We start from the raw sequence: 18,531 nt of genomic DNA, 5'->3' as shown, positions 1-18,531 counted from the left end.
GACTAGCACACTACCACTTGAGCCACATCTCTGCATTTGGTTCAACACGACCCTGCCATGGTGGCTAATTGGAGCTAAGAGTCTCATCTGCCCAAGGTGGCTTTGAATCACAATCCTTAGATTTCAGACACAGGAGTAGCTAGGATTACAGGTGTGGCACCAGTGCCTGACACATTTTTTATACTATAACATGAATCTATTCGTGGAGTCTCTGTTAAAATTATTATATTGACTATGTTAAAAAAAAAACCAAACCCTAAACTGGCATCTACTTACTGAATAAAGAAAAAGAAGTGTCCTAACAAGTCGTTTAAGAATTCAGGTGGACCTGTTGTAACAATGAGAAGTACAAAATGTCATGTCAAAAACGAGCTTTACACTGTCGGTGTGGGGGGGGGAGGGGGAAAGGATTCGGTGGGGGGGGAGGGGGGAGGCTGGAAAGGGAGGTGAAGGGTAAACAAAGGAGGAGGCTGCAATGCTTGGTAAGAAATGTATGCATTATCCTGCCCATGTAATTGTAACCCCTCTGTACAGTATGTTCTCAAATAAAATAAAATTTAAAAAAAAAAAGAAAAAGAAGTGTCCTAATATTTGAGCACCTATTGTGTATAAGTATTACCCTATTAAATTCTTTATCTCATTTAATCTTCACAATTACTCTGTGTAATAGATCTTACAGCCCCTACTTCATAGATTAAGAAACTAAGTCTCAAAGATAGGAAGGATTTGCTTGCAATATCTAATAACTAATTTGCAAAACCATGATTTGAACTAAAGTTAATCGCATTCTAAAGCCTAGTGATCTCCCTATGGCAGTGTACATCAAAAACAATTTGAACACTCTTTGGCTGAGTTGCTCTCAACTATGTGTGTCTTTTCTGAAATAGCCAGCATCCTGCTTCAGCCACCAGGATGCCCATTGGAGGACCACTGACCTTCCATTTGGATGTGTAGCCAAAACAGACTTTTAAAAGATTGGCCACTTTCACTGAAGAATTTATGCTTTTCTCTTTACCACCCATGTTCATTACTTTTATCATCTGTATGACCAAAATAACTAAGGACAGTTTGGAAGGAAGATATATTTTCACTCATAGCTTCAGAAGACTCAGCGCATGGCCACTTGGCTCTGCTGTTCCTGGGCTCACGGTGAGGTGGAACCTCATGGTGGGAGAAGCAGTGTGGAAGGGAGCTGCTCACCTCATGCCCACAGGCTAGCACTCAGGACCCTGCTCTCCAAGGATCCATCCCAGCGGTCTCTGCCCTCCAGCCAGGCCTTAGCATTCAATGGTCCTGAACCACCTGCAGTCACTAAAAGCTGGGGACGAAGAATTCATCACATGAACTCTTGGGGAACACTTCATATTCAAACCATAACACCATCTTTGACAAACAAATCTCACTTCTCTATATTTGCCATCCTTGAGCAATAAGTCATTTTTATCTTGGTCCCCAAATCATACAATCTCCTAGGAATAAAAGATAAGAATAATTCAGTTGTGGAGGTCTACAACAAAATCCGATTTAATGAGGAAAAAAAACATAATTATATTAAGTGAAGTAAGCTAGGACCAAAGAAACATAGGTCCCATGGTTTCCCTTATTTACAATAGCTAGTATATGTCTGAGTCAAGAAGAAAAGGTCAGATAAGGTGATGTTAGGGAAATGAACCCTAAGATATGTATTCAAATGTTTTTTTTTTCTTTCATGTGATTGTTTCTAACACATAAGATTATTTCTTTGTTGCTCTGTATGTCCCTCCCCCACAGTATAACCTCTGCTTTCACTGTATTTGATGTCGGTATAATTTGTGGAGGGGAAGGGGAAAAACATATCATTTAAATAGGGATACAGGTGGACCCATTGCAACAATGAGATGTACAAGTCGTTATGTCGAAAATGAACTTCATAATCTTGGTGAGGGGGTTGGGGGGAGGATTGGGTGGGGAGGGCGGGTGCAGGGTGTGAAGGGATGGGAAGGGGAAACAAAGGAGGCGGCCACAATGCTTGATAAGAAATGTACTCATTATCTTGCACATGTAATTGTTACCCCTCTGTACAGTATTTTGACAATAAAAAAGAATAATTCAGTTGTTGAGGTCTACAACTATTATCCAATTTAATGAGGAAAACAAAACATAGATGTCTGGTTTTCACCATCAAGGTGGACCCACAGCACCAAGTAGGTTAGAGTAGTGCAAAACCCAAATGCTCATCCCATTATGCAAGTCAGTGGTAAGTGATTGTTCCCGAATATGACAAATGCCAGGTGTACTCAAGCCACTACAAGCCACTACGAACAGACATTGTCCACAGACCCCTATTTCAGAATACACCATCTCAAACCTTTGTTACTCAGTAGTACTAAAAGCTGACATTCTGTGGACACTCAGCAAAGGCATGAACCTTGCTCGTCACTTTCCTTCATCTAGCCGCCCTTCATCCTCAACTCCAGCCCTATTGGTTAAGTTTACTCATTAAATCTGTTCTCCATGAAAGATAACCAAGGCATATGGAGGTGCCTTCAGCTTACTTCACCAATTATTTTCCAACATCCTAGAGAACAGAATTTCTCTAATTCTCTTTGTGGTGGACCCAGTTTTCCCTCAGTTTGTTATGGACAAATTATAAAAAAAGAAAATACTCAAAAAAGAAAAGACATAAAATTTGTGCTTGAGATTCAGTAGAATTATTGTGTCATATTAAGATAAATGCTTAGCCTCAATTTCCCAATGTCTATACATGTCAAAAATGTTTGAAGATCTTGCGGGTTTGAGGGCCATATTTTGAGTAGTACTATACCTTAAAAAGCTAATATTATAAGCTGGGTATATTCAAAGGCAGATGGCTAATGCCAAAGCCTATGACATCACTCTTTTGATGTACTCTTACATAGAAAAATTGTCTAACCAGTTCCTTGCAGATTTCTAAGTATCAGCCATCAATAGTATTACCATTATTCTATTCTATGTAGTTCTCAAGTAATGCGTCCATTATTAAGGTCAGCAGTGAAGATCCTTACAGACAATTTGTACTATATGAAATTAATACCATGTGTTTTTATTGCATGAAACGTAAGTTTCCTTTAGATGATAAATCCATTGATCAGAGCATATATTCCTCTTTTGAGCTATCTGATCAAGTCTGATAATAATAATAATGCTAATAATTGGCATTTACACATCACATTTGATAAGGATAAGGAATAAAAGTTGTATTTTCACAGGGACAATTTCTCCAGGGTGTTTATATGATACATCAGAGGAATGTTTGTTGAATAAATACTGCAACCTCTTAAATTTTCTCCTCATCAGAGACTTGTGGATAATCTGTAAGCAACTGGTATCCCCTTTGCCACAGGACTAAACTTCAGATTTAATTTCTGCAGTTGTCCATCACTTTTCCTGTCCAAAGACCATTCTACAAGAATCATGTTCTGATGGTTTTCTCAGGTGTTTAAATTCAAGAATTGAAAGCGATGCTGGAGGAAGAGAGGATTTCTGTTAAAAGTGGGAGAGAGGATGAAAGACAGGGAATCAAGTCTGCCTATAATAAGCACTTCTTTCAGTATAAACTAGAATTGGAAGTGCATGTCAGGTGGAGATTAGTTCTAAGACTCTTCATTTTTAAAATTACCCTTTTTTGCTATCCCATTTGGTTATACTTACAGAAGAGCAGATGTCAGTAAAGATTTATAATTCTCCTTCCCCATGATTGATGGAAAGGTAATGAAAAAAGTTATTTCCAAGACAAGTGTATCAGTTAGAATATTCTTTTAAGAAAATGAAAGTATATTACATAGTTACCTAATGTATCCTCAGTGTAGACTTGTAACTGGCATTATTTTTTTCCCAGGGCTGAGGACCGAACCCAGGGCCTTGCATGTGCCGGGCTGGCACCCTTCTGATGCACTAAACCCCCAGCCCCGTAACTGGCATTATTGTATCTACTTGAAATATGGGGAAACTAAGGTGGAAATTCACTTGTGACTTCAGGCAGTTTCTCAGTACCTTTTATTTTAGAGGTGAGTCCATATAAACACGCCTCTCCTTTTTCAGTTAAATTCTTTCTACTGCTCACTAATATGCATTTCTCATAGTCAATATTGAAAGCTCAGATACTCTAAGTCATCCACAGTCCCTCACTTGAAGGCCCCCATAGTAATTACATTGACATTCCTGCCATCCAACTTTTTATACAATTTTACTCACATAAGGCCTGGATTGTATACCTAACTTGAGTCCGGTTTCCCTTATTTCTATTACACTATGAGCAAGATATCCCTGTCGATGCCTGCTCATTTTGACCCTGGTTTATAGGAAGAACAGAGTAATACGGTTCTGAGGTTAGGAAATGGATCCTCACAAGCCAGCCCTTAAAGGAGATCCTTGGCATGCCTTACAGCAGCGCAGGCTCTCCTTGGGCTCCGTTAGCCAGCTGCGCTGCAGTGTGGGAAAGAGGTACCTGGCCCTCTGGAACAAGCTGGGGCTTTCCCTGGCTGTTGGACAGTCTGCCTGGGCATCCTGTTCATAGAGCCAGGACTGAAGTCGGGTCATGAGGCAAGACTCCCACCACAAGGACAGCCTGGCAGTCAGCATGTTGACAGACCAGCCAGCATGTTGACAGACCAGCCAGGAGCCATCTTTTGTTGTTGTTGTTTTTTAACGTGTTGTCTGGTTATACCTAGACTTCCAAGATTCATGACAGCCCTGACAAGGGGGTAAATGTTTAGCGTTGGCCAGGGGAAAGTCTCAAGGAAGGCCAGTCCTCATGCCAGAGAACTTGGATCTCCATTTCAGATCCAGGCAAGCTGAAAGGCTTAAGTTGATGGAGGGATGAGAAGGTATTTATCATAACCGCACAGGGAAGAGAGCACCTGGAGGGACACTCCCAGAACACTTAAGGCCAGCACATGTTTGCACACAGGCACGGGCACTCACAGATCTAGACTTACAAAACAACACTCAGATTATAGACAGGAATACTTAAAATGACCAAGACCAACGTCACTCATGCCTAGTGTGAACCCACCCTCATTCACGCTCTCACCACTTAGGGGGGGAGCCCGTGAACGAGGTAGTGCTCTGGGCAGCGCTCAGGACCACCCAAGCCCTTTTCCTCGAAGTGCACGTTCTTCAATACATCAGGTGTATTGTTTACAACGGCTACTTCTTGTTGTAGTTTAAAACAGGTTAGAGATATGCCAACAAGATGCATTATTTGGCCCTCTCCTGAGTCCTATTCTTCAGAAGGAAACGACAGGGTATTATTGGGCAAACTGACTAAACAGGAATTCAGATGACAGATTTGCTTATGTCATTGCTTCACATATACATTAGGTAACATCATCTTCCTAACACTAGGAAATATACACTGAAGGATGGTGATAGATATGCAGCTTACCCTATTGGAAGAAAAAGGTTTAAAAAACAAGGACAAAAAGCGTGGCATATCAACAAAGATTGATCTAGATATAGAACATGTATTTCAGTACTCTTTTAACACTGTACTATTTTTATTTCATAACATTTTGTAAATTTGAAATTATTTCCCAATGAAAAAATATCCATTTTACTTTGTAAAATGAGCAAAGACATAATGTCCTCTAATCATGTCATAAACTTCACTAAGTCATATCTGATTTATGAATGTTTCATTCACCTGCTAATTCAAGAGTGCAAGATATACCAGAGATGGTATACTAAGGTAAACATTCCAACACGTCTCCCTCCCCTGACATGAGCCAGATACACTTATGTCTCCTCTGTATCTACAGGAAATATATTGAAGTATAATTGTACCATTCGCTGTCCAATTTCAAATCACTTTCTCTAATAAGTACCCTGAGATCCCAGCTAGGTGATAAAAATGGAAAATGCCAGAAAATTATCCCTTTAAATACAACCCTCTCTTTCCTCTGTGTGTGTGTGTGTGTGTGTGTGTGTGTGTGTGTGTGTGTGTGTGTGTGTGTGTGTGTGTGTGTGACTGGTTTTAAGGCCTGAAGTCAGGGCTTTGGTGCTGTTCCTTAGCACTTTTGCTCAAGGCTGGTGTTCAACCACTTGAGTCACAGCTCCACTTCCATCCCTCTCTTAATGCTTCACTAGAGTCTGGTTCCTGCCTACAGGCTTGCTGGCCTCCTTTCCTATCTGCTTTTGTGACTTCCTTTCTGCCTGCTTTGCTGATTCTTCCCTTCCCTCCTGACTTCCTTTTACCGAGGTCAGATAGTTTTTCCCCCTCTCCTCACTGTTTACACCTCCCCCGTCTAGTTTCCCAATAAATCTCTGGCATGTCAAATCTTGTCTTGGTATCTGTCTTCAAAGGATCTAGACTAACAGCCTCCTATTTTTAAAGGCATCCATAGAGAACTAAGGTACTACACTTAGTCACCTTTCCTAGCCTTCATCAGTAGTACATTAAAAGGCTTCTCCAATGCAGACAAGACTTTGAAGAAGATTGGAGTGGAAAAGGTAGCTGGATAATTTTAACAGGTGATGGAATCAAATATCCACCACAGTGCTAGCTCTGCTGCATAGTATAGAAACAGGCCTTGTCCCGGACTTGCAAGGATCCCACACAAACATGCTTTACTTCTGAATACAGACAGCAACGCAATAGAATGGCAACTTCCTTGATAGCTTTAACTCCCTATTTGCTTCCCCAACCGGTTGTAAATGTCGACCTAGAGGACCTGAATTCCATGTTAGCTACTCTTCCTCTCCAGGCTTACATTGCCCACCGCCCACTTGGATTTCTACAAGTCACAAGTTCACTTCTGTTTTCTCTTGAACTGTAACTCATTAATTCCTGCTGTTGTCCTTACTAAGGTACCAGGCCATGAGTCCTCTGCTGCACCACACACATCCATCTCAAAGTTAGCTCCTTTGAAAGCTCCTTTCAGTCTGCTTACTTTTTTTTTTTGTTTTTGTTTTGTTTTCTTTTTGTCGGTCGTGGGGCTTGAACTCTGGGCCTGGAGACTGTCCCTCAGCTCATCAGCTCAAGGCGAGAGCTCTACCACTTGAGCTACAGTGCCACTTCCGGTTTTCTGGTGTTTTATTGGAGATAGGAGTCTCACGGTCTCTCCTGCCCGGGTTGGCTTTGAACTGCGATCCTCAGATCTCAGCCTCCTGAGTAGCTAGGATTACAGGCGTGAGCCACCAACGCCCGGCTTGCTTACTTTCTTAAAAAATGGTTTCCCCCACGCCCTGGTTGTTGCCTTGCCAGCCAGCAGCTGGTTCTTCTCTGTCCCTGCAAGAATCCTACTGCTGCTGACTGGGTCTTTCCTTCTTTATCCCATTAGTCACCTAATGATATCCCTGCCGCTCAGCCTCTAAAGTCCTCCACACTGAAGCCATGGTGATTTTTCTAACAACACGGCCGTAAGTTGTTTTGTGATCTACTTGCATACTTTTCAAGCTCTTTTTTTCTGTATGTTGTGATAAAGCCTACAGACATTCAACTACCACCCTCACCCCCTGCTATGATGGATCTCATTCATTTTAAATAAGATTAGAGAAAAATAAGGCACCATTCAGTTCTGTAACACTGACATAGGAGAGGCCATTTTTTAATTTTGAGATCATATTTTAGAAATACAGAGATAATATACCTCATATAAAGGTACAGGATTTGCCTGGCACCAGTGGCTCATGCCTCTAATCCTAACTACTCAGGAGGCTAAGATCTGAAGATCATGTTTTGAACAAAGTCAGTTCAGGCAGGGAAGTCCTGAGACTTTTTATTTCCAATTAATCACAGAAAAAGCTGGAAGTAGCACTGTGGCTCAAGTGGCAGAGCACTAGCCTTGAGCAAAAGAAATCTCAGTGATGGCTCTCAGGCCCTGAGTTCAAGCCCCAGGACTGGCAAAAAAAGTTTAGATTTTAAGTAAGTACTGTGGCAAGTTTTGACAAATACATAATATACCCTAACACGTTACAGAACTCTTTCATCAGACCCCCCAAATTATACTTTAATTAGGAAATGACTTAAAAATAAATTACAGGAGAGAATGATTTAAAAATATAAAATCATCCAGCAGCATTGTTTTAACCCTTTACAATTAGTTCAGTGAATTTACCTTATTTTTTGTTGTTATTCCTGGGGACATACATTTTCATTTGTTGAAACATCCTTCCTCCTGATAAAAGTGATATTTAGAAACAGAGTAGATTTTAACAGGATTCCATTTCCTTACCCCTCATACATGCCAAATCCTACCATCTATTAATCTCATAGTGATTGTCATTTCATGTTTTGTTTATTCATCCAGTGTGTATGCACAAAACTCATTTGCAGATCTTCCTTGGCATGTAGTCTCTGGCCAGGTCCAGAGAGTTCCAGAGATATTTGTTGAATAAATACTCAATGTTAATGGCCTAGGTTAGTGACTTGTAAGACATATGTGAAGTTCAGACTTTATGCCAAGGCAAGATGTCCATTATGTTGTGTGTGTGTGTGTGTGTGTGTGTGTGTGTGTGTTTCTACAAATGCCATGATTAGATCTGTGCTTTAGAAAGGCAACTCAAAGCAGTGTAAAGACTATAAACAAGTGACAAAAATAGTTACAAGGATTGAGTTGGGCATACATGGTGTGTGTGTGTGTGTGTGTGTGTGTCTGTGTGTGTGTGTCTGTGTGTGTCTCTGTGCATGTATGTACATACTGGTCGGTCCTGCGGCTTAGACTTGGGGCCTGAGTGTTGTCCCTCAGATTTTACACTCAGGGCTCGTTTTCTACTGCTTGAGCCACAATTGCACTTGTGAGAGGTGGTTGATTGAAGAGTCTCACAGACGTTTTTGCCAGGGCAGGCTTTGAATCACGATCCTCAGATATCAGCCTCCTCAGTAGCTAGGATTATAGGAATGAGCCACCAATGCCCAGCTCTATGAGGTGGTTTTTGTTGTTTTTGTCAGTCATGGGGCCTGAACTCGGCCTGGGCGCTGTTCTCAGCTCCTCAGCTCAACGCTAGCGCTCTAACACTGAGCCACCGTTCAAGCCCAAATATGGGGTAAAAGGAGTGCAGTTCAAACAGAGTGAAAAATTCAAAATAAACTTTTTGAATTTAAATATTTTATTGGCTTCAATGCATATACACTTGAACAATTCACAAGTGAAGAGTGGAGACACTTGCTATTCTCATTATAGATGTTTTATAATCGTGTATTATGTTATTCTGAAATACATTTCTGTACTTATTGGCTGTATGTTTTCCACTACAGGACACCTCCATTTGTTCTATTAGTATTATATTTTCCAAACAAATTAAATGACCTTCTCTTCTTCACCGTTTGCACCGTTTCTCACCCCTCAGTATCCTATCATCATAGTAGATTAAAATACAAATGAGAAAATTCAGTGTTGCTGGTGCAGAGCATGATTTAAAAAACAAAAAAAACTTGGATTAATGCACCAACATATCATGTTCAATAATGGGATGACTCATTTGAGGAAATACAAACTTTTCCTGAAAAAAGTCTAAAGCATCAAATATATCAAAAATAATGTGAGTATGCTAATATGGGATTCATAAAAATACCATCTCTACCACAACGAGCTAAAACAAAACCCGTGTCATCTCTTCCCATCCTCCTTCACACGGCCCCTTCTCTGCTGACCAGTGGACTAGGAGATGTCTCTCGCTTTTGGCCCCTCCCTCATCCTAACAAGCCCTGAGAGAGTGGCGCCCAGCGGCCATGTCCCCAAGTATGTGAAGGAGGGCAGGAGCCTGCTCTGGGCGTTGGCCCCCAGGTCTCTGGATGGCAACTACCAGAAACCGATCATTTGCGTCAGTCTATAGATGAAAGGGAAGGAGGCCTGGTTGTCCGGGCCTGCATGTTCTTGGTGCTGCTGGATGCCAGGCTGCAGCAACACCACCTGCTCTGTGGTGGGGCTGTCTTGGGGGCAAGACACCCCGGCTTCTCCTGGGGCAGGCTCCGTGTTGTCTTCAAGTTGCGCCTTAGACCCGTGCTCCTGCTCCTCCCCAACTTCCCCTTGCAAGGGCCCCGCCAGGTCTGCTGGGGCCTCTGCAGCAGGGGTAAGGTCAGCGGCCCGCCTCGAGTCCCGGCCCTCTCTGCCCTGCCCTGTCAGGCGCAGTAGCAGTTCCTGCAGCTCCTTCTTCTTCTCCATCTTCTCCTGCATCAGCCGGCGGACACACTCCTCTTTCTCACGCTGCAGCTCATCCAGGACGCCCATCTGCTCTTCACAGGATGCCATCTCCTCCTCGATGGCACTGATGCATTCTGACAGCAGGCCGCAGCAACGGGGGAGGTCGTCCACTGGACTCTGCTGGTCCACCTGGCCAGGCAGGTCGTAGATGAAGAAGATCTTCAGCCGCTTTGTGGGACTCTGGCTGTCCTGCTCTCCCTCCCCAGGTGCGCTGTGGTGCCAGGTCTTGGGGTAGAGGGCCTGGCACTCCAGCTCTGTCTGGCACTGGGCTGCCAGGTGGGCCAGGCCCTCACAGCGGGCCTGCTGATCCTGAAGCTCACGGCTGAGCTGCGCCTTCTTAGATTCAGCGATAGATAGTGCTGCACAGTAAAAATCCCACATGGTATGTGGGTTGTCCACGTCCTCTGGGACGGTCACAGCAGGGGGAGCCGCCTCCTCCCCCTTGTCATCCCCTCTACTCACTCCTTCGCCTTCTCTAGGGAGAGTCAGGAGCTTCAGCTGAGACCGCAGCTGCGCATTCTCCTGCCTCATGGCTTCCAGGCACGTCAGTGTGTCCTGGAACTTTGGAGGCACCATCTGTTCCTCCAATGTGCTCTGCACCTGCTTCTGCTGCAGCTGCTCCAGCAGCTGGGTCTGCCTCTGCAGGTGCTGCTGCAGGGCCTCCTTCTCCATGCTCAGCTGCTGATGGGTGGCCAGGTGCTGCTCACAGGTGGCTCTGAGCTCCTGCAGCTGGGCTAGGGGCTGGTCCTGCAGCTCTTGGGCCTCTTGGTGCTTGGACTCAGCCATCTCCTTCCATTCTTTGAACATCTCCTCCCGCTGCTCCAGCTTCTCCTGAAGATGTTTCTTCTCCTGCTGCTCGGCGTGCAGGAGGCCGGCGAGCGAGTCCTTCTCATTGCTCAGCCTCTTCCAGCCATCCTGCAGCTGGGCCAGCTGCTCTTTCAGCTCGCGGTTGCACACCAGCATGTGTCTGTTGCATTCCTGCTCCTTCTCCATCGTCTCCAGGATCTTGCACCGGTCCGAGGCATGCTGTTCCCATCCCTCCACATTCTTCTCCAGTAGCCATAGCCGCTGCTGCTGCTCCAGGCTCTGGAGATGGAGGCTCTGGTTCTCCTCCACCTGGAGGTGAAGGTGCTCCTCCAGGGTCTCGAGCTCCTTCTGCAACTGCAGGGCATGAGCCTGCAGCCGCTGCTCAGCCTGAGATGGCCCCGCAGGGCGCTGCAGCTCTGCCAGCTGCACTCTCAGCTCCACCAGCTCCCCCTCCAGTTCCAACACCTGCCTGGCCCCTTGCTCTTTCTCCTCTCTCAGCCTGCCCACCTCCTCTAAGAGCTGCCAGGCCTTCTCCTTCCCTGTACACCTCTCCACCATCAGTTCTTCCTCCAGAGAGTCTCTCTCCAGCTTGAAGGTGGTGGCCAGCTCTCTCATGCTCTGGAGTTGTCTTTCCAACTCTGCGTGCTCCACCAGCACCTGCTGACACATGTGCATTTGTATATCCATGTTGCCCTTCTGCGTCAGGAGCGCGTCCAGCCTGTCCCGCAGCTCAATGTTCTCATATTCCAGGTCTTCACAGCTTCTGCTCTTCTGCTGGAGCTGAAGGGTCACATGGTTAAGGGCTTTCATGAGCTCGAGGTTGTGGAGCTCGGTGTCAGTCTCTGTGGTGGAGATCGCAGACAGCTTCATCTCCAGCTCCCTCATGCGCTGCGCTACAGCCTGCAGGCGGCTGATGAGGTGGTCCTGCTCCAGGGCTCTTCCATCGGCCACCTGCCACATGTGGGCCAGGGCAGATTGTAAACTGGATTTTTCTGAAGCCACCATCTGCACTGATAGATTGTACTGCTCCCGCTCTGCTCCCAGTGCCTCCTGCATACAGGCGGTCTCCTCCTGCCGCTCCTGCAGCTCCTTATTCTCCTGCTTCAGTAGGTCGATCTCTCTGCAGAGCTTCTCGTTTTGTATTCTGCTGGCATCGAGGGCAAGCACCAGGTGTTGGTAGCACCTTTCGAGGTCCTCGGTGGTGGAGGGACCCGGGTCACTCTTGACCCCGGCAGCTCTGACTGTGCCCAGAAGCGGGGGAGGCTCAAGGCCTGCGTGGTCTTTGGCCACACCCTCAGCTGAATGACCGTCCCCGGCGGCGTTTGTCTTGGGGTTACCTCCTTTTTTAGGCTTCTTCTTTCTCTTGGGTTCTGCAGATCCGGCAGGACCATTCCTCCGCTGGTATTCTTCCAGGAGTCTCTTTCCTGCGGCTAACTTTTTCAGTCGTGTTTGTTCCGACATCCCAGCTCTGGGTCGGGGAAGATGTGGGGGCCACATTCCCAGGCTCTTGGATGTCACGTCCGTTCTCCAGTCACCACCAACTATATCTACCTCGATGCACCAACTATGTCACCTCGATTCACCTCGATTTGCTCCCTCACCACTCCGTACCTCTACCTCCCTCCACGCCTGGTAGTGGTGTGAGTCAGTTGAGGGAATACCAGTGCTACTAGGCAGCATGGAAGGTGGGCGTGGCCTCTATTCTTGGATCCCATTGGTCAGAAAAAGAGGGGAAAAATGGGGGGGGGTGTGGCCAGAATCTTGTGAGCCAGGCAGAATGGGGTAGTCAAAATGACAGCTGCTCCTGTGGCCCCATCCCCACACATCCTGTCCAGTTTGGTTGGCGGCAGAGTGGGACCTCCCCTGGGAACTGGTGCATGGTTTTACAAGTCACCCTTCCTGGTTCCCAGCACACAACTGTGGTCACCAGGGTTTCCACCAGACTTCCCACTGCCCTTCAGGTCTGCATGTGTCAGACATCTTCAGGTCTCCATGCCATGCAGTTAGTGTTGTTCGGATCATATTTGCTAACTCTGGCATTCTGATCAGGGAGGCGCAAGGGTTTGCAGTGGCTTTGGTACACCCTGCTCCCGCAGGCTCTCTGGGACTGGGCAGCACAGGGACCTCCTAGGCCCAGGGCTCCTCTCCATGAGTACTGGCCATGCTGCCTTCAGTGAAGTGAGGCCATGCATAGCAAATACTTCCTAGCCTAAAGGGAGCTTGAGGCTGTGGCAATCATCTTCTTCCTACATTTCAATGAAATCTTACTGAGCAAATGTTCCCCACACTTTGGCTGTGATCGCAGAGGGTTCAGAAACACGTGAGGACTACTCCACCAGAGAAAAGTCAGTCAGTTAGCCACGCAGCCATCTGACTAGTCCCACCCAAATGCTGTCCTGTCTGTCAAGAACGCAGCTTCTGGGGTCACCCTCAACCACTCTGCAGCCCTGGGCCATCGACCGCAGCACTGGCGAGGTGGGGTGGGGGCTGAAGGGATTGATGAGTTCATTTTGTGCAGCTGGCTTTTCCTTCCCATGAAAAGCTGTGCTGGCTGTGGTGGTCCACACCTGTGATCCCAGCAGGAGAATAAATCATGGGTTCAAAACAAGCGGAGATATATAGCCAGTTCAAGACTGGCCTGGGCTACAGGCCCTCAGGCTGGGGCTGTGATGCAAGGCCCAGTCATCTTTGCTGCATTGTCATTTGCTGGCTAGCCTTGCCCCGTCCTCCCCCACGACCCCTCTCTCAGCACAGCACAGGTGACTCATCACACACACACACACACGCACACACACACGCACACACACACACACACACACACACGCACACACCATGGCACAAAATATACTTCTAATAAGTGATTAATAATGAAGTAGAATAGAAGATTCTGTGGTTTGGGATTGAGAGGAGATTCAGAGTTGCGTTGCTGAGAAAAATTCTATCAGAGAAACATAGATCAGGCAAACTAATTTAGGACATGAAAGTGTCCAATAGGTAAATAAGCGATGAAGTGAGAATACAGATGTTGCTTCTGTGCAAATGTTTCTCCATTTGCCCATCTCTATACACTTCTCACCTTTATTGGGGCCCCAGGACCCTTACCATTTAGGCAGCAATGTAAAGAAGTGCGCATTTCTTTTTCTCCACACAATGTTTACCTCTTTATGCAAAAATTTTATTCTAGGTAATTAGATCTAGTTAAAACCCTATTGGTACTAATTGATATGACCTCCAAGTTATGGAAAAAAAGAGTGTTTTTAAAAATATATATAAAGTGCTTTGGCTTATCCCCTGCTATCACTGTCTTTGATCTTGGTGCCCTGTGTCTTGTGCATTTGTTTATCTGATTTGAGGAAGGGAAGGGGAAATCACAAAATGGTGAGACAAAGGGCAACGGGTGAACCAATGCAACAGCAATGCTCACAAGACACTATGTTGGAAATAAACTTTACAACTTGGGGTAGGGGAGGAGTCTGGAGAAGGGAAAGTGGAAGAAAACAAGGTAGGGGGTAACAGTGTTAGACAAGAAATGTACTCATTACCTTACCTATATAACCATAACCATTCTGTACATCACCTTTACAATTGAATACAATTTTTAAAAATGCTAATGACATTTTTAGGGGAAACCACTACAGAATAGTGGCTACTTTTCTCAGAACTCTTATTTTTCTTTTCTGAAGAATGTTAGCATATTTTTTATCAGGTTGATTGATTTAGGGGTCAGATGTTTGGAGAAATATTTCTCAGCCTTCAATTTAGAATATACACAGCTACCTGAGTTTCTGAACATCCTAGTAACAAACCTGATTTTTCCCATTTATGAATAAAAAATCTCCTATTGATTTAATGTACATGAATTAAGTTTTCAACTCAGGAAGACAGTAGATTTACAAAATTTAAACAGCAATTAGTTTGCTTCGGCTTAATAGAAAGAAGGAAGAAAACGTGATGTTTTCATGTCTCTATACCTCTAATGTGACTTCCCTTTAAAAGAAATTTGTCCTCTCATAAGTCATGATTCACGTTGTAAATAAGTTCATCACTTTGCATCAATTGCTTGGTATGAAGTAGCCATAGTATCTTTATGTTTAAATTCTACTTGGTAAAAGAAAAATGCAGTAGAGAAAAATTGCATATTTAACATTTATGAACCATTTCCCCGGCCTTCTGGCTAATAGCCTTGTCCAGAGAATGGCAAAAACATAAATAATAATGTTGATTCTTGGTCATGATACATTCAATCCTGATTATTGCTTCCTATTTACTGACTTTACCCTTCTGAAACTTTGCTGCTATGACATAAGAATAGAATTTGAGAAAAGAATGTCTCACACTTTCAGAATTAGTAAAGCTGTTTTTATCAAAATATAGTAGGTGTCAAGAAGAAGAAGGCTTATAGCTCAAATATTCAAATGAATGGTTTTTCTTGATACTAGATAGATATTTCTAAGTGTACTGATTGTGTATTTCTTAAATAAGTCATTGTATTTAGTGGTGACTACAAAGGCTGAATAGTACAGTGAAGAACAGATAAACTGGTGGTCCATAAAAAGACAGCATTCCAAATGTTTAGCAATTTCCATGGTGCAAATATTTACTGTCTCCATCATGGCCAATTTCAGACTGCCAGAATTCAGTAATTGAACTTAAAGTTGGGAAGGAAGCTCTGCACACAATCAGCTTGTAGGGCAGGAAGATCCATCTTCAGCATTGAATAGTGGAGCACCCGTGCTTGTGTTTAATGTCTGTTTGTGCTACATGGAAGCCACATGCATTACCTACTCTTCCCATGCTCAAATTTTGTCAGACATAAAACTGGCATAGCGGTTGGCTGTGGTGGACAGAGATGGGGGCGGGAGGATTGTGAGTTCAAGGTTAGCTGGAGACACATAGTGATTTAATTTTGTTACAAGTCATCATCTCTATTCTTTTGTTGAAAACTGCAAAATTCAGACACATCTACAGAGTACTTCAACCACTAGCTACACAATACTCACTTCTCAGCAGCCCTTAGAACATTCTTCATAAAAGACATACAGTAAATCTTAGCAAATAAAGGAAAGTTGAAATAAGTCCCATTATTGAAACATATTTAAGAGAATGAAACCAGAAATCCACAGCTAATGATATTACCAAAATTACGCAAACACATGAACAATGAACACATGAACAGTACTGATGACAATGACTGAAGATGGAAAGGGAGAATCTGAATAATCCTACAAGGTAGTCTAAATGAACAGACTGAATGTCAGAACGTTTGGGATCCAGCAAGAGTACCACTAAGGGAAGAAACTTAGTAGAGCTGTGAGTATGTACCTTCCAGAGCCGAAAAAAATGTCAGGAGGATGGGGAAGAGAAAGTGAGATCTCAAAAAGCTTAATGATACACCTCAAAATGAGAAAAGAATGAGAATGCAAAATAAACAAATGTAAACAACTAGTGAAGAGGAGGAATCAAATGAATACTGAAAAAAACTGTGCAAAGTCTGGATGGAACAAATTTTGAAAAATAAGCTTTGTAACCCTGTAACATTTGTCAAAACGAAGAAAAGTGACTCAAATTAATATTAAAATTAAAAAAGGGAATGCCACAATACATTTCAATGAAAACCAAAGAATCAGGAGGAAATACTTATACTTAAAATCAAATGCCAGGAAGTGAATACTTTCCTAGATCTACCTTTTATTTTGACCTTCCTAAAATGTACCAAGAGTAAATAGTCACTTCAACAATTAGATGGATGTAGTAATGAAGAGTTGTCAAAACCAAAAAGGCCAGGTCTAGATGGATTCGCTATCAATCTATGAGAACCTTAAGGAGTAACAAACACTGTTCTGATGCCCAGATCAGCAGCTGCCTCTGCCTCCCAATCAGTGCTGGCATGCCATGCCTCTCCAACACTGCCACTTCTGTGTTGTGTTCCTTGTCTTTCCATGTCTTGTCATTATCTAAGTGCACTAGCAATGAGTGATTTTACTTATCAAAGGACATTCAGTAACAATGAGACATGCAAGACACTATGTGGAAAACAAACTTTACAACCTCGGCTGGTGGGGTGGGGGGAGGAGTTGGGGAAGGAAGGGATAGAACAGGAAAAACAAAGGATGAGGTAACAATGCTTGATAGGAAATGTACTCATTACCTTACTCATTAACTGTAACCATCTGTACAGTATGCTTACAGTCAAAAAGAACAATCAGACACCTACAAGCATGTCCACATGATGAGTACATTCTAGGTAGCATAAACTGGAGGGACTCCTTGTACAAGTAGGGATATAGGAGAGGTGGTGAGGGAAACAGTTTTGCCTCCAGTGCCACATCCTTTTCCAAATCTTCCCATGGTACAAGATCATTCTTGCTGATGGATGCATAGAATGCCAGTTTGTATATAAACCATAATTTCTTGATCTAGTGATTAATGGAAGGGCATCAGGGCTCATTCCATATATTGGCTACAGTATATAATGCTGTAAAAACATGATTGTGCTGATAGATTTAGTGTGACTGTTTTCTATCATTGGGTAGCGCTATGTTAAGTTTTCTGTGGAAATTCCGTACTGCTTTCTAGAGTGGAAAAACAAGATTAATATCCCACCAACAGTAATGGAGTTCCCTTTTGTCCATATTCATGCCACCATTTGTTATTGTTAATTTTCTTGATAATGGCTATTCTAATTGACATGAAGTAGAATCTCACTGTTGGTTTGACTTGCATTTCATTTATGCCCAGACATGCAGAACATTGCTTCATGTGTCCTTCGGCCATTTTTACTTCTTGTGAGAATTCTCTCTTTAACTCCTTAGCCCATTAAATAATTTGGTGGTTTATTTTTGAAGGTTTATTTCATGAGGTTTAATATTGTGAGCTGTTCAGTATACTTGGATATTAATCCCTTGTTCAAGCCCTTTTTTAACTTGTTATATAAGTCTTTGATTTCTTCTGATTCTGGATCTTTACTGAGAAAGGCTGACCTGGGTCTAGGAGCTCTCGTGTTTCCACCCCCCTTTCCTGAAATGTTTTCATGGTTTCTGTCTGATGTGATCTTTGATCGTTTTGAATAGATTCTGGTGCAAACTGATGTGTAAAGGCTCTAGTTTCAGTTTTCTGCCAGTGGATAGCCAATTTTTTTCCATCACCAGCTGTCTTTCTTCCAACCTATGTTGTACTGGAGCATTGAGGTGAAAGGATTTGCTTTAGGAGAAAGACATGAGACTCTGAGCACCAGGGATGCCTAGGGCTCATAAGAAACCCCTGGAAGAATCCATCTTCCCTATAGCATATTCCAGCCAGGCTAGCCCACCATTTATCAGGTGACACAAGTGTGGAGGCCATGCTGCTTGGTGTTGGACCCTCAGTGAGAGCCTGGGGTCAGGTTGTATCTTCAGGAGAAGGATAGATTACATGTAGATCACAGAAAAAGAGGCAGCAGATGCACTAGCTGAGATACCATCAGAATCTTGTGTGCCACGTGGGACAAGCCATTTGGAGATGATTTTAGTGGGGAGATGTTAGAGACATTAGAGACTGTGGTACTTGGTGAAGGCAAGAGAGCTGC

At 43.9% G+C, this 18,531-nt stretch overlaps 1 protein-coding gene across 1 annotated transcript; it reads right to left on the bottom strand.

Moving 5' to 3' along the window:
• Nucleotides 1-9,758: 9,758 nt before the first annotated feature.
• LOC122114854 (golgin subfamily A member 2-like) lies at nucleotides 9,759-12,428 on the bottom strand. The gene is made up of 2 exons (XM_042688116.1): nucleotides 10,821-12,428; nucleotides 9,759-10,736 (listed from the first exon to the last, which is right to left on the bottom strand). The coding sequence occupies exons 1-2, from the start codon at nucleotides 12,426-12,428 to the stop codon at nucleotides 9,759-9,761; spliced, it is 2,586 nt and encodes an 861-aa protein (XP_042544050.1).
• Nucleotides 12,429-18,531: the final 6,103 nt, after the last annotated feature.

This window comes from Dipodomys spectabilis, unplaced genomic scaffold, assembly GCF_019054845.1.
Source record: "Dipodomys spectabilis isolate Male_0828 unplaced genomic scaffold, ASM1905484v1 ptg000112l, whole genome shotgun sequence".
Classification (NCBI taxonomy): Eukaryota; Metazoa; Chordata; class Mammalia; order Rodentia; family Heteromyidae; genus Dipodomys; species Dipodomys spectabilis.
Note: the sequence above shows the minus strand (reverse complement) of the source record. Positions and strands in the feature narration are given on the sequence as shown.

Excerpts from the sequence above, each read along its gene's own strand:
- LOC122114854 (XM_042688116.1), bottom strand. The coding sequence starts at position 12,428 with ATGTCGGAACAAACACGACTGAAAAAGTTAGCCGCAGGAAAGAGACTC. Across the intron at positions 10,737-10,820 it reads AGCTGAGCATGGAGAAGGAG|ATGGTGCCTCCAAAGTTCCA; the intron begins GCCCTGCAGCAG and ends TTGGAGGAACAG.